The 15762-nt window shown below is 40.4% G+C and overlaps 1 protein-coding gene across 2 annotated transcripts; it reads right to left on the reverse strand.

Moving 5' to 3' along the window:
* Nucleotides 1–2956: 2956 nt before the first annotated feature.
* LOC145584944 (protein WVD2-like 7) lies at nt 2957–7619 on the reverse strand. 2 transcript variants are annotated; one of them, XM_081641731.1, is made up of 8 exons: nt 7317–7619; nt 6464–7042; nt 5352–5645; nt 5206–5261; nt 4542–4647; nt 4389–4451; nt 3792–3902; nt 2957–3424 (listed from the first exon to the last, which is right to left on the reverse strand). In XM_081641731.1, the coding sequence occupies exons 1-8, from the start codon at nt 7386–7388 to the stop codon at nt 3266–3268; spliced, it is 1440 nt and encodes a 479-aa protein (XP_081497857.1). In that variant the 5' UTR covers nt 7389–7619; the 3' UTR covers nt 2957–3265. The 2 variants fall into 2 exon arrangements, with proteins under 2 accessions (XP_081497857.1, XP_081497856.1); XM_081641730.1 differs by having other exon boundaries at nt 5352–5651.
* Nucleotides 7620–15762: the final 8143 nt, after the last annotated feature.

Consider the following 15762-nt stretch of genomic DNA (forward strand, 5'->3'; position numbering starts at 1 on the left):
TTTTTCCTAATTCATATATTGTAAGCTTGTATCATCCTACGTTTTAGCATAAAAGCTTCACAAGTCACAAGCATTTTGGTATTCCTTCCATTTCGTAATAATCGTATTACTTTTCTTGTGCGTTCATTTCATAATAATTGCAGCACATACTTATTTTTCAAGGATCCACTATTATTTTATTAATTATCTCTCTTACCAATCCTATTTTCACAAATATTTCACTATTATTTATCTTTCCTACCAACCCCATTTACATTATTTTTTTTAATTATTATTTCTCTCTTATCTAACTATACTTTATATTGAGAAAGTCCCAGTTATCATCTTGATAAACAAAATTTGTTTATCAAGTGGCAAAATCGTAAATAAATCAACAACTTTGTCTAGTCATCATGACATTTAATTTTGGTAAATAAATCGAAAATAATGAGACCCATAAATGACCAAAAAGTTATTGGTTTATTTATATTTGGAAAATTTGTCAAGAATAAGCCAACTTTTGTGCCAATAGCTCAAAATAAGTCAACTTTAGATTAACTTAAATTAAGTCGATCTTTTTGGAGTATTATCTTTAAGTAGGTTAAAATACCTACAACCTGCCCAACTAGTCATTTTTTTCAATTTTGCAAATTCTTTCATCTTCATGAATCCCCCAACTCAGCAGCCACCACTACCTGCAACTCAACCACCACATCCCAACAATTACCCCTCACCACTCATGCCCAGCCACCATCATCAAGTCACCACTCACTATGTCAATTAACTCGACCACCATCCCACCCTTCCTCTTTAAATTCGCCTAAGAAACCACCACTTCGAAGAGAGGGAAAGAGTGAACCGAGAAACAACAAGGAAGCATGGTTTAAGTTTGGCTCACGGTGGTTTGGGTGATGACAGAGGTTTGGCTAATTGTGTTTAGGGTAGGTTTGGCTGACAACTAGGGAGGAGGAAAAAGAAGGAAACCGATATTTAATTTGGGGATGTTAACCCCAAAATTGGTTGGGGTGGGGAGGGAGAGAGCTAGATAATAAAGGGAAGGGTGTAGTCAGCGGTGGGGGGAAGGGGTCGATAGAGGGTTGGTCGGTGGTGGGGGGTGGCTTCCGGTGCGAGGGGAGAGAAGAAAGTGGACTAGGGTGGAAGCGTGGCTGACGGAGGCTTCTCTGCGATGGTATGGGGATTTTAATTGTTTTTCTTAATTATTAAAAAAATTACTTGATTATAATTATAATAATTATTAAAAGAACCAATCTTATTTTGACACTTGGCATAATTGACTAAAACAGCCAGTTACCCCTAAACCAACAAGTCACTACTCGTTTTGGGATAATATCCTATAAGGTCGACTTATTTTAAGTTAATCCAAAGGATGACAGATTTTGAGCTAACCACGCAAAAGTTGGACTTATTTTTGACAAATTTTCCTTTATATTTTTGTCATTTTGTTTAGTCATTATGACATTTTGGTAAATAAATCAAAAATCATGGGAGCCATATATAACTAAAAGTTGTTGATTTATTTACATTTTTTTCATTTGATAAACATATTTTGATTATTAAGAAAATAAATTTATATTTTTCTCCTTTATATTCCCTCAAAAAAAATTATATTTTATATTAGTATAAGTTTGTCTACTTCATTATTTTATTAAAACTTACAAGTCACCCGATTTTCTTAAGCTATGTGCACTCTTTATTGTTGCAATTATTATGAAATGGATGGAGTATAAAATTTGATGGCTTTCTGGCAACGCTTGTGGCTGTAATAATTACATCCATTTTTTTGAACTCGTACATGGCTGTTATAATTACATCCATTTTTTTTGAACTCATACATGATACCTAGTACCTTAGCACATGCCGCATGCTCACATAAAGTAATCCTGAACTTTTGCCCCACCAATCATCACAATTCTATCAAAAAGCTTAATCAATTGCTCATTTGATCAGAGTTTAGTACTCCGTATTTGCTAAGAAAATCGAAGTTAATCTAATGATAATTTTGTAAATAGAGTGTTAAAAAAAAATCATTAAATATAGGGTCTCTAGTCATTGATTTTATTAAAGGGTAATGTTATATGTAGCCCTAAGGGCTTATATAAGGGCTATATATAAGCATTAAATTTACTATTGAAAATTAAATAAAATTAGGAATTCATGATAAAAACATGCGTAAATTAGTGTAATTAGTGTTTATAATTTTATGATTTCTTAACTTTTTACAATTTTCAAGTGTAAATTTAATGCTTATATGTAACTCTAAGGGTTATGTGTAGTATTTTCCTTCATTAAAAAATATCATGCTCAATATAATTTTTTGTTTTACAATAAATGTTTATTATCTTGGTAATAAATAAGGCGGCTTTGAGATTACATTGAATGTAAAGATAAAGAATCGAAGAGAATCCTATTTCCTACTCATAATACTTGTTCAAAAAATTCTTCGTAAATTATTATCATGAAACTTGGAAAAACATTATAAGGATAATCAAATGGCTAGACAGTCAACACTAGGGCCTATTCCGCTTTACTGAAAACAACTGAACTGAACTGAAGTGAACTTAATTGAACTGAAATGATTGAAAGTGAATTGAACTGATTGGGGCTGAACTAAACTGAATTGAATTGATTGGAGCTGAACTGAACCGAACTGAACTAAACTGAACTGAAATATTTGTCTATGGATTAATGATTTTTAACTATGGATTAGTAATGATATTAATCCACTTATAATTATGAAAAGTAAAATGAAGTTCAAAATTAATCCACATAAGATAATGTATACCTTGAAATCTGATATTGGATACTCCTTCCGTCCAACGATAATAGTATATTTTTTTTTTTGACAAGCGATAATAGTATAATTTAAATTAGTAATGTGACCATTAAATCTGAACGCAGGTAATCAGCTCTAGAGTCAAACAAACAGAAAATCATAAATCAATAGAGTTATCCTCAGTTACTTCCATAGAACAAAGTCTGATTCACAACAAATACATATGTGCAACTTATAAGATTTGAACACTTACAGAACCAGAATGAAGGCTGTAAAATGACAGCACTCTCTAGTAAACAAATTGATGTCCACCCTTGTTTAATATACATATCATTGAAGTTCTTCGACGCTTAGAACTTAAACAATTACCTCTTACGAGACTCAATAGGGTTGCTCTTTCATGACAAATGTGTTCCGAATATTGTCAGTCTGTTGGAGGTTCCTATAAACTGTCAAACGCTTGACTGCAAATCTTGTTAAAATTTCTTAAGGTTAGCTGGGTACATGGCCGACATGGGTAGTTCTTTTAGTACTCTTCAAGCCAATTTGTTTCGTTGAAGGCCTTCTTGGTGGTAATGCACTCTTATTTTGAGACGCAGTTCTATTAGCTTGTCTTACCTCATTAGGGGACTTACGATTTGTAGACTCTTTCTGCAACAGATACAATCAAAGATTATAACTCTTCAGTGAATCTTCTAAAAAAGAAATTTGGACTTTGAAAAGCCAATGAATTAAAATATAAATGCAAAAACTACAGTTGTCACTAGCTTAATTTCTAAGAGGATCAATTATGCAAAAGCATAGATGATTATCTCAACCAAATAATACCTCCACCTAAAACTAATAGTTATGTTGTCCCAATCCTTGTTATCAAAAATTCATTAATAATACGGAGTTTGTGACTATAATTTCTTAATGGACGGAGTCATTTTTTTGCAAATATTAATACAGAAGGGATTAGAACATGGCGATAGAGCTTGACTGAAAAAAAAAAAGAGATTGGAATTAAGAGACCAACCTTGGGCTTAGGGCTGTTGAACCTTCCGCTGTCTCCATAATAGTCTGGAGAAGCCATAGATTTAAAGCAAAAGCTCTGGCGGAATTTGTTTAGTTCTGCTTCCGCTTTCTCCTGCAAGATCATCAAGACTCGAATAAGCATTATATTTTGTAAAATGAGGGTGCAAAGTAACACAAACCAAGAGCAAATAACACAATAATTTGTTACGAATTTTTTATCTGAAGTATAAGTCACCCATCTGTGTAAACTCGCTTACAAAAGCCAACCCTATCCTAAAATAGCCAACCCTATCCTATCAGATATTATACAACCATCTGATGTCACACTTACTCAGAGGGAGTATCATAGGAGATAAATTTACCTAACAACTTAACTATTGTTTTACAGTTCAATTACACCCATTGATAACCAACAAACATAATTATTGATAAGGTTGGTACAAATGATAGATTTTATTTTGCACCTTCATAAGAACTGAGCTAAGTTTTTTAGACTAAAAAATTTGATGCTGCATATTTCCTGTATCTTTTAATTTAGTTTCAGTGAAATAAGAGCACAGTACTGAAACCCAGAAAAAGATGCCAATGAAATAGTAACCTTGAATTTTGATGGTGGAGGTGCCTTTTCCGTAGCTGTGGCATTAAACTTATCTTCTAGCTTCTGCAATACATCAAGATTAACCGTGTTTGAGGAAAACTATATATACTTTAACTTCGTATAATAATCAGCCTCGCAAAACTGGAGGTTTACCTGCTTTCTTCTAGCAGTTCTGTCTCCACTCCTCAGACAAAATGAATTGGGAATAATAGGTGAGCTTATCTTGTTTTTGCTCATACTGGGAGAAGAAGTAGATACACTGAACGGCAAACACAAACATAATGAGACTTTTTAGTTCTAACCACGAACAAGCATTAACGAGGTAAATGATAGTATCATGCATTTCATTACCCCGTACTCAGGTACTTCTGTGGTCCATTTAACCATTATTTCTTAATGTACTTCGTATTTTCTAGGCCTCTAAGACACCTTTAACCATTAGTATCATTTCTTTATGTATTTAAAATTGGTCATTTGGAAAAATACATCAAAACAAATCAAGAAAGATGGTAAGTTTTTTATATAGTTAGGAATCATACACTAAAATTGTAAGACACTTTAACCTTTATTAATTTAATGTGTATATTAATATGGGGGCAGAGGTAGCACATAGTCCAAAATAACAGGATGATTTTAAACAATAACAAGGCACTAGTTGTTATTTGGTAAATCAATGTATGAGTTTTTCATGGTATTTTTCATGATAGCTTCAGTAAAATTCTGAAAGAAAATACTTTCCGATTCAGCTTTGCTAGATTTACAGGCACAACATCCCTCTTCTAGTCTACTTTTTTTTATGAATGAGTGACTAACATACCCTCTTTTCGACAAATCTGGAGTCATAGGAGGAATTTGTACACCACTCACAGAAGCCTGCAATTTGTTTAAAAATGCTCTTGTTAGAGCACATGTAATTCAGAAAACAAAAATGCAATGAAATTACTGATAAGGGTAAGAAAAGACCTTGGCAGGAGTTCTTGAAGGGTCAGTAGTGCAATCTTTGGAAACCTTGGAAGAACTTCCAAGTTTCTTAATGACTGGTGACATGATTCTGTTGAGTTCTCGGTTGATTGACATACGAAGTGGAGTTTTCTTTTTATCAGGATCAGTAACAGAAGACTTCTTTTTCATCGGAGTTGCGTAGTTTTCTTTCCCAGGATAAATCGGGTTAGCAGATCTAGCAGGGGATGGAATGTAGGATGAAAGTGGCGGATTCCTTTTTGCTACTGTTACAGATGATTCCTCAGTTACATAAGTCTGCTCCTGCATTAAAGATTTTATTAAGGAATTGAAAACGAATTTAGCTTCTTGGTGAGTAGTTACTGTAAGGAGTACTTAAATCCACTCCACAAAACTTCGTTAATCTTTCTACATAAGCAATCTCCTAGCTTCTAAATCATCGATTAACAGCATTGTTGTGGCATTGGAAATTTGACAGTCTCATATACTTTGACAAACGGCTCTTAAACATGTGCAACATATACAGAATCACAAAAGTACTCGTATTAATTAAGTCCCAAACACAACACCTTTACTAAGTTCATGTACTATATGGCTCTCAAACACTCGGTTGTAACAACCTTTTTATGTACACCCATGTCACCCAACACTCAAATGAACAATGCATTTCGATGAAAAACCCGTTAGTAAATGAAAATGTGCATAGGAAATATTAATTTAGCTCATGTAACACATATTACACAAGCACCTAGGCAAACTTCAGCTTCTTATAGGTACAAGCAGCATTTTACCAGAACAATGACATATACTGATAGAAAATTTGCCACTACAAAATTAAGCATCAAATTTTAAAAATTATTCAAAATTCTATAAAATAGAAGTCAGAAACAATATTTACATAAAAAATAATGCTCCCCGTCCAAATTTATCTACTACCTAATCCAGCATCAAATTTTATTTAAAAAGCTTTAATTTGAAACAGAAATTTAGTAACAGTATCTACGATGATAATAATAATAATCATTCCGTCTCATTTTACTTATCCCATTTGACCAATTATATAATGTAACGGTAGTCATAATGTTAAAAAATAAAATCAAAGGAGCCAGATTCACCTGCAAAGGAAGTTTGCATATTTGGGGAATCCCACTTGACTCCTCATTGCTTGCCTTGCAATTTTCATCCTTCTTAGAAGCTGAGTAAACATCAATTTTGTCGGATTTTTTACGCTCCGGTAATGGCGGATTTACATTTTTGCCATCATTATCATTTACACCAATTGAGTAAAGTTCATCTTGGTGAACCACAAACTCCCCTGCATTATTAATTTCACCATCTTTCGGAACAGAATCGGCCTGCTCGTAACTGTTATCTTCAACAAGTAGATTCAAGCTCGTGTTCACAGCATAATCGGCGCTAATTTGGTCTATGTTAGTTTTACCAGACGTATTTTCCGAATTATTTGCCTGCTCAAGTAATGCTGCAGCCTTAAGAGCTGCCATTCTCTTGAAATGAGCTTCAAAATAAGCCTTCTTTTGTGCAACTGAGCCTGGTTTGGAGTATTTTTCTGCCTCTTTTACATAACGATTTCTGTTAGTATTATTGTCAAATGATGACCACTTTTCCCATTCCAATTCTTCACATACATATCTACCAAATGAAACTGACTCTCCCATTTTATACATTGGATTTTCCTGCCAAATTTAACAAAAAAAGTTGAGATTTAGTTAAGAAATGAAAGATAGAAAGTTAAACAATGATAGAACTACTAACGGTCGTTGTGTGAATGTCAACTAGCTAAGTTGATTTATACGTTACAAACGGAATCAAAGATTTTGATCAAATTAATTTCCAGTCTACATATTACACTTTGTGATTTTTTCTACACTGAAAAAAAAAAAAATAAAAAGAGCCGATTCCCAAATTATATCAAAACATTAAAGATGGGATAGATGAAAGATTTCTAACCTCATGAGATTCATTGGAGAAGGATGGTGTAGTGTAAGAGAAAGGATGCATAACACAAGCAGGCTCAGCCATGTTTCTTTGCTACAATCGTGAACTTTTTTTTGAGTGAAATTTTTTAATCAAATTTACATATGCTTGTTGAAAATTGATAAGCATGTTTAACAGATAAAGTAAGAAATCATATTTTTGTGTTTTTTTAAATTAGAAATTTCAAAGAAAAGAGAAAGATATACGGTAGGTCCTATTCGTTGGGGAAAAGTGACTCTTGAAAAAGGCAACCAAGAGGCATAGAGAAGGAAAAATGTCGTTGTTTGTGTTTGATGAGAAAAAAAAAGTGATTAAAGTTGGTTTAAAAGTGTCAATTTTTATCCAACTTCTTGTTATTGGTTTCATTGGCCCCACTCCTCTTTAGTGGATCAATATTAATTATTGTTTGTCCAATGTTTTTGGCTACCAAATCATATGAGAACCTTACCAAGAAGGAAATAATTACATGGGTGTTTTGGGTAAAAATACCCTATTCATGTGGACCAATCAGAGAGGGCCACGTGTCAAGCATAGGCAGGTCCATTTGGGCCAATTGCAAGCTAACACGTGGTAGCCTCAGATGCCTTCCAGAATTGCGACTTTCAAGGCCTAATTCCCAAGAACTCCGCAAAGCGGCGCAGCCCACCAAATCTAGGTCAAATGACCTAAGAGAGGGCACGTTTCCCAATGACCCTATAAATAGGGAGATATCCCCCAATTTTAGGACACATCAATTCAATCATTCATTACACCTACCCTACATTCTCTCACATCAGAGAGCACCCGATCTCGGAATCCGAGAAGATCTCATTTCATTTTCCGCACCTTCTCCCATTCATATTCAAGTACTAACTTGATCGTCGGAGGCGGAGCTCCAAACACCCGGAGTCTCCGTTGTTTTGAAGGTACAAGCGCATTCAGATCAGTCCTCGAGCTGTAACTATCCCGAGGGACAAAAACACCCAAACACATTTAGCGCCATATGTGGGGAGAGTACCTCAAGGATGGTTAAAGAGTCTGTACCGCCTCCTGACCCCGAGGCTAACTAGCCGGAGGTCTTTACAGACCATGAGGATGATGATCCTCAGGTCTAAACATACATGGCCAAGGATGGCTCACTCATCTCTAGGCGCATCCGTCCCAAAAAGACTCTAGAACGGGGTGAAAGCCAGGCGGGTACAAGCAGGCCCCTTAGTCGCCCGAAAGGGGAAACCCAGATGGCAAGCGGATCCGCCCCAGTCACCAGGGACGAACTCATGAAATTCATGACTAGTTTCAAGGGTGAAATCAAGGATCTAATCACCAAAAGCAAGGCTGGCTCAAGCAAGGGTCAGTCGGCAAAGAAGACTCCTTAGGAGAGTAGGAAGCCAGTTAGGGACAGACAGCCAACTCCACATCCAAAGGACAAGGTGGCCGCAACCCTTGACTGGTCCAAGATCTTTCTGCCCTAGAAGGGTCCAAGAAATCCCCGCCGGGAGGATCAACCGGTAGGTAACAAAAAATTTACCCCTGACGCTCGGCAAATCATCGAGCGCAGGAGAAGTCAGCAGCTGTCTGAGTCAGCCTCTACTTCGAGCTTTCCAGACAGCTTCAAAAACACATCTGCAGGGAATATTCAATCCTTGCATGAGAGCCATACAGGCGGTAACACCGTCCATTCTGGGCCTCAGATGATTAGGAATGCACCGTATGTATCCCCTATGGTTTATGGTCCGTATTCTCCTCATTTCATGCAGCCGGCCGTCTTTGGGGGTCAGGCGGCATACAATGTCCAACCTTTGGACTGACAGCTCCGTCTGCTCAAACTTGGTGAACAAACTTCTGCATTCACCAAGGAGATAACAGAGGCCGCCCAGCCGACCAAGGTTAAGAATGTGTTGGTGGGTGCCTATGACGGTACCACCAACCCAGAGGACCACCTCATGGCCTACTCCAACCTCATGCACATGTAGGGGTTGGAGGATGCTATGTGGTGTCGGTTCTTCTCGGCTACATTGAAGGGCATTGCCCAACAATGGTTTAGCAACCTGCCAGCCGGATGTATTGACTGCTTTAGGAAGCTTGCCTTCCTGTTTGTCTCCAACTTCTCGATGAACATCCCTGCCAAGAAAACAAGTCTCGACTTAAGCACCATCCGGCAGGGAGATAAAGAAGGACTTCTCTCATATGTCAGGCGGTTCAACCTGGTGAGAATTCAAATTCAGGGGCTGTCTAACGAAGTAGCCTATACAGACTTCTTCAAGGGTCTGAAGGACAAGTCGACCTTGTCCGGAAGAGGGTTTTCACCCTTCAAGAGGCGTTGATAAAGGCGGAGAGATTTATTCAAGCCACCAACCTCTGCTCGTCCAACCATCAGTCTGACTCCAAGAAGTCCGACAAGCAAAAAGAGGGTCGGTCTGCTCAGGCGGCTAAGACAGCTGAAGAGAGCAAAAAGAGAAAAGAAGTTTGGGCGGTTAAGGAACCTGATCAGCCGTCCAAAAAGAAAAAGAAAGAATTCAAACCGTATGTCTCACGGTATGAATTCAATAAAGACTGTTACACCATCTTTACAGAGGTGAAGGACCGACTGACCAATGAGAAGCCGAATCCTATGAAGAGTTCCGTTCAGTCGCGGAACAAGAATAAATTCTTCCACTTCCATCAGGAAGTGGACCATGACACCAACGACTACTATAGTCTCAAGCGGACGTTGGACCGTCTGGCTGACAAGGGCTTCCTTAAGTCCCATGCCTTGAAGTCTAAAGAGACTTCTAAGACGAATCCGGGGCAGTCGTCAAAAACTGTCCAGCCTACTAATAGCTCGGATACCGACAAGGATCCGATCTACACTATAGCAGGCGGATTTGCATGCGGTGGCCCGACCATTCGGGGCACCAAGGATCATCTGAAGAGGATGATCCATTCAGTTGATAATGGACAGACGTCCTCCAGTGGAACATTCCCAGACGTCCTCATCACTGAGAAGGATCGGGGTAAAGTTCGCCAACCACATGATGAGCCAGTCGTCATTGAATGCAAGGTCGCCAACCAGCTGGTTGGCCGGATCCTAATAGACACGGGTAGCTCCTCTAGTCTCATCAGCTACAAGTGTCTGTCCAAGCTTAGCTACAAGCTGGACAGTCTGCGCGACGTCTTCCATCCATTAGTTGGCTTTGGCGGAGGAGTCGTGCACCCAGTCGGACAACTTGATATACCCATCCGGCTGGGGGAGAAGGGAAAAGGGCGACATATGATCATCCGGTTCCTGGTGGTTAAAGAGCTGACCGGCTACAACATTATTCTTGGCTGACCCACTCTAAACGAGTGCAAGGTTGTCATCATCCCAGCTCTCATGCTTCTCAAGTATGAAAAGGATGATGGCTCCGTTGGCTCCCTCAAAGGGGATTAGAAGACGGCAAGGGATTGTTATCTCTCATACGTCAAGCCGACTGCTGCTGCAACCGATCAGCCGAAGGAGCCAATAGATCTTGACGACGTGAAGGACCCTGATTCGCCCTCTCCAGCCGCAAAGAAAAGAAAAACCGAACAGTAGGTGGAGGTGAAGAAAGAGAAGAAATAGCAATCACTGACTAGGGAACAGTCAGATGATCTTCGTCCCCAGCCAGCTGGTGAGCATGTTGATATTCCTCTAGACGAAAGCCATTCAGAGCGAACTGTGAAGGTGGGGACGACTGCCTTTGAAAGGCTTGGTGCAGACTTGCACCTTCTGCTGAAGGAATTCAAAGGCATCTTTGCCTTTGAAGTGGAAGAAATGCTAGGCATTAGCCCGGATCTCGCTGTCTACAAACTCGCCGTGGATCCAAGAAAGAAGCCCATCCGGCAAATTAAAAGAAGAGAAATCACGGCGAGGAAAGAAGTTAGGCGGCAGCTGCCGAGGTCAAAAAGTTGTTAGACGCCGGGTTCATTCGGCCATGTAACTTTCCTAATTGGGTTGTGAACGTGGTGCTTGTGAAGAAGCCGAATGGTACTTGGCGCATGTGTGTTGATTACACTGACTTGAACAAGGCAGGTCCAAAGGACAGTTACCCGCTTCCAAAGATCGACAGCCTTGTCGACTCTACATCTGGGCATGCCTTGATGAGTTTTATGGATGCCTACTCCGGCTTCCATCAGATACCCCTGTGGTAAAAATATTAAGAGAAGACGGCCTTCGTCACTGATTAGGGGTTATTCTGCTATACGGTGATGCCGTTTGGTTTGAAGAATGCGCTGGCTACTTTTCAACGGATGATTAATACAGTCTTCATTAATCAGATTGGGAGGAATGTAGAGGCGTACATTGATGACATGATAGTCAAATCGAAGCTACAGGCGGATCACCTTGCTGATCTCCGAGAAACCTTCACCACACTCAGGCGGCATATTGTCATGTTAAATCCCAAAAAGTGTGTTTTTGGTGTTGAGTCTGGGAAGTTTCTCGGATTCCTAATTGATTAAAGGGGGATAGGGGCTAACCCCGAGAAGATAAAAGCGGTGATTGACATGAAGTCACCCCGCTCTGTCAAGGAAGCTCAGAGGCTTACCGGTTATCTAGCTGCGCGTGGGAGATTCCTCAGCCGGTCAGGTGACAAGTGCCTTTACTTCTTCCAGGCAATCAGAAAGAAGGATAGATTTGAATGGGGAGATGATGCTGAGGCGGCCTTTCAGAAGCTGAATGAACATTTACACTCCTTGCCGAGGCTTGTTAGTCCTCTGCCAAAGGAGACACTTTACATGTACCTAGCCGTCTCAGATCATGCCCTCAGTGCCGTTCTCCTTGTTGAGAGAGACGATATTCAGCTCCCGGTCTATTTCATTAGCCATGTACTCAGAAATGCTGAACTTCGGTACCCCATGGTTGAAAATTTTTGCCTTGCTCTTTACATGGCTGTTAAGAAGTTGAGACCATACTTCTTGGCACATTCGGTGGTGATTTATACAGATCAACCCCTCAAGCGGCCAATGACAACCCTTGACTCATCCGGTAGAATGTTCAAATGGGCTATTGAAATGCAAAGTCTTGAAACCACTTACGAACCGAGAAAAGGCAGTGAAGGGTCAGCTGTTTGCCGACTTCATTGTCGAAATGACAAGGCCGGTTGCTTCGGACAACCTTGATTAGGTTTGGAAGGTGCATGTAGACGGGAGCTCTACTATGAACGGCTGTGATGCAGGCATAATCTGTCAATCTCCGGAAGGAGATAAATATGAATATGCACTACGGTTTAAGTTTCAGGCCTCAAACAATGAGGTGGAATATGAAGCCCTGCTAGCCGGTATCCGCATGTGTAAGGCGGCAGGGGCAACAAAAACTGACGCCTCCTCTGATTCTCAGTTGGTCATTAGCCAATACCATGGTTAATATGAAGCCACCCATCCGGCTATGATCAAGTACTTGTAGGCGGTCAAAGATGAAGCTGGGACACTTGAACAATTTCATCTAAGTCAAGTGCCCAGATCTGAAAACAACCAGGCAGATGCTCTGTCAAAATTGGCATCCTTCGCCTCCTGTGATACGCCTCGGTCAGTCTTCTGGGAAGTTATGGAAAAGAGGAGTATATCTGATGACGAGCCCATTGGAGTACTGGACCGAAGTTCTACTTTGATGGATAGCATCCGGGCTTATCTGACAGACGGCACGCTCCCTGATTTACCCCAGGAGGCGGCCGTACTGAAGAAGCGTGCTGCTAACTTCGAAATGAGGGAAGGAGAGCTCTTCAAGGCGGGGTTTCTGAAGCCTCTATTGAAGTGCGTAACCTCAGAAAAGGGGAGAGAAGTTCTCGAAGAATTGCATGCGAGGTACTACGCCTCCCATGCAGGCGGCAGGTCATTAGCCATCAGAGCCAGGCGGCACTATTTCTGGCCCACTCTTGAGTTAGATGCCATGGAGTTTGTAAAAAAATGTGATAAGTGTCAAAGATTTGACAAGATAATCCATCCCCTGGCTACTGACCTGACGGCAATCCATAACCCAGTCCCGTTTGCTAAATGGGGCATGGACATTATAGGTCCTTATACGCCTGCACCAGGCGGAAAGCACTATATTCTAGTCGCTGTGGATTATTTCACCAAGTGGGTGAAAGTAGAGGCGGTCAAAGGTATCAAGACAAAGGATGTCATCTCCTTCATCTGGAAGAACATTATCACCCGGTTTGGGATACCCATGTCTATGGTGTTTGATAATGGAGACGCCTTAGCTTAAAACTTGGTTAGGAGATCAAGGGATCTCACGTTGTTTTGCATCAATCAGTCGACCCTAATCAAACGGCCATGTTGAAGCCTTCAACAAACTCATCTCAAACGGTACCAAAAAGAAAATTGAAAGAGCTGATGGTTTATGGGCTGAAGAGTTAATTCATATCCGATGGGCCATCCGGACAACTGAAAAGGGGGCAACCAGTGAAACCTCATTTCTCATGGTTTACGATGCTAAAGCCGTCTTGACCATTGAGCATTATGAGCCGACTCTACGAGTCATGCTATACGATGAAGAGGCAAACTGGGAGGCCATGCGGTTAGCATTGGACTCACTCCCGGAGCGCAGGGGCAATGTCGCCTTGTGTCATGAGATTTACCGTATGAGAATAACTCGTGCCTATAACAAAAGAGTACACAAATGACCCTTAAAGATTGGGGACTTTGTGTTACGTAAGATGGAGGCAACCGGTAGGGCCAATGAACAAGGAAAACTAACTCTTAATTGGGAAGGCCCCTACCGGATCTATGAAGAAGTGAGACACGGCACCTACCGGCTAGAAACCCTAGACGGCAGGCGGCTGCCTAGAACTTGGAATGTAGACAACTTGAAAAAGTACTACTTCTGAGACTTGTAAATTTTTGTAAATAAAAAGCCCATCAATGAAAAGTTGCTTTTTGTTTCCAATTTGACTTAATTGCTTTGTATATATACATTCGCAATAATCTACTACCGACTGTGGAAATCACAGATGGTCTATTGAATAACTAAGCTAGGATAAAAACTTAGCGGCTAACTAGATATTTAAATTGAGGCCAATGGCCGGATGCAAACTTATTTTATAAATTCGTCTGCTCCTATATGAGTATGGCGTCCGGCGATGCCCCTCCGGGTGTTATCGTCGTAGAGGGCATTCTATCGTTTGCTCTATCAGCATATGCAAACGGCAAAGATTGAACGACCTAATTGGTTAACTCATAGTTGTCTGACCAACATAGTCTAATAGAACGGTTAAGTGTAGAGATCGGATGTCAAAAGACATCAGCCGGTTAATAACTAAAGTTCTCTGTTAGGTTATTCAACGAAATTGTACCAGTCACCCCAATAGGACAGACGAACCAGGTGCAATGAATTGCAGGCACCCCAAACGACCTTAAAGCTGTTTGGGGACCATCAGACAGACGGACAATATATTACTTGTTCCATTAATGGCCAGGCGGCAAGTTCCTGCCTGGTTCACTAAGAGACGAAATGCGAATACCACAAAAGGGAGAATAAGGCTTTGATCCAGCCTACTTCCCGGTTGGTAAAACGACTACTTATTGGTTCTGTGGACGGCTGTGTACTTGGTTTAGGGCAATCATTACTGTGATTGATTGACTTAGGAACATTCCATACTCTTTATAGTATCAAACCTTTCAAAGTCAATCAATCAAAGAAGTAATAAAACCAGCCACACAGCCGCCAGGGGCAATAGTAGCCGGTATACTATTTAATATGCCGCATGCTGTAAAAAGTTAGGCAAAAATTCAAAAATAAAAATTGCAGAATTTAAGTGCAAAAACTGAGGTAAGATCATCAAATTCATCAAGCCGACTCACTCGGCAAATTTCATTCAAACCGGTAAAAATCGGATAGTAGTGTTAACCGGATAAACATCCGGGGCAAAAGAGAAAATAAAATTGTTACCCGACTCCTTAGTCGGTAAAAGTACACAGATACTCGGCTCACAGGCCGGAAAGATAAACTGGCTTACTGCCGCAAAAGAAAGGGAGCTGAGTTACGGTTGCTGGATAGGCTCCGATTGGTTCTGACCTGCTGGGAGGCTTGTTTCGTTTCGTGCATCCGGGATCTAGCCATCTTGGATTTCTGGCCATCCTGGATTTGATCAGCTTGAGCTTCATTAGGCTAGACCTGATCATCCTGGTTGGCAGCCGGCTCTTCCTCATCATCAGAGATCTTATAGCCCTATTCAAGGGCCCATGCCTTGAAGGGAGGCGGGGCCTGCTCATTGAGCTAATGTGCGTCATACACCTCAGTGGCGTAATCATATAGCAATTTGAGCACATCAAACTCAATGTTAGGGTGGAGCAGAACCCATGCAATGTGTAGCCGGGCTTCAGTGTCCCGCTCATTCTCAGCAGTCAACCGCTTTTGCTCTTGGGCAACCTCGTCGTTGTGCTGGTTCCTTTGTTGGATGAGATCGACCCCCAAGCGGCTGACGTCTGTTCTCAACCGGGCATT

Source organism: Chenopodium album, chromosome 16 (assembly GCF_948465745.1).
Source record: "Chenopodium album chromosome 16, dcCheAlbu1.1, whole genome shotgun sequence".
Lineage (NCBI taxonomy): Eukaryota > Viridiplantae > Streptophyta > Magnoliopsida > Caryophyllales > Amaranthaceae > Chenopodium > Chenopodium album.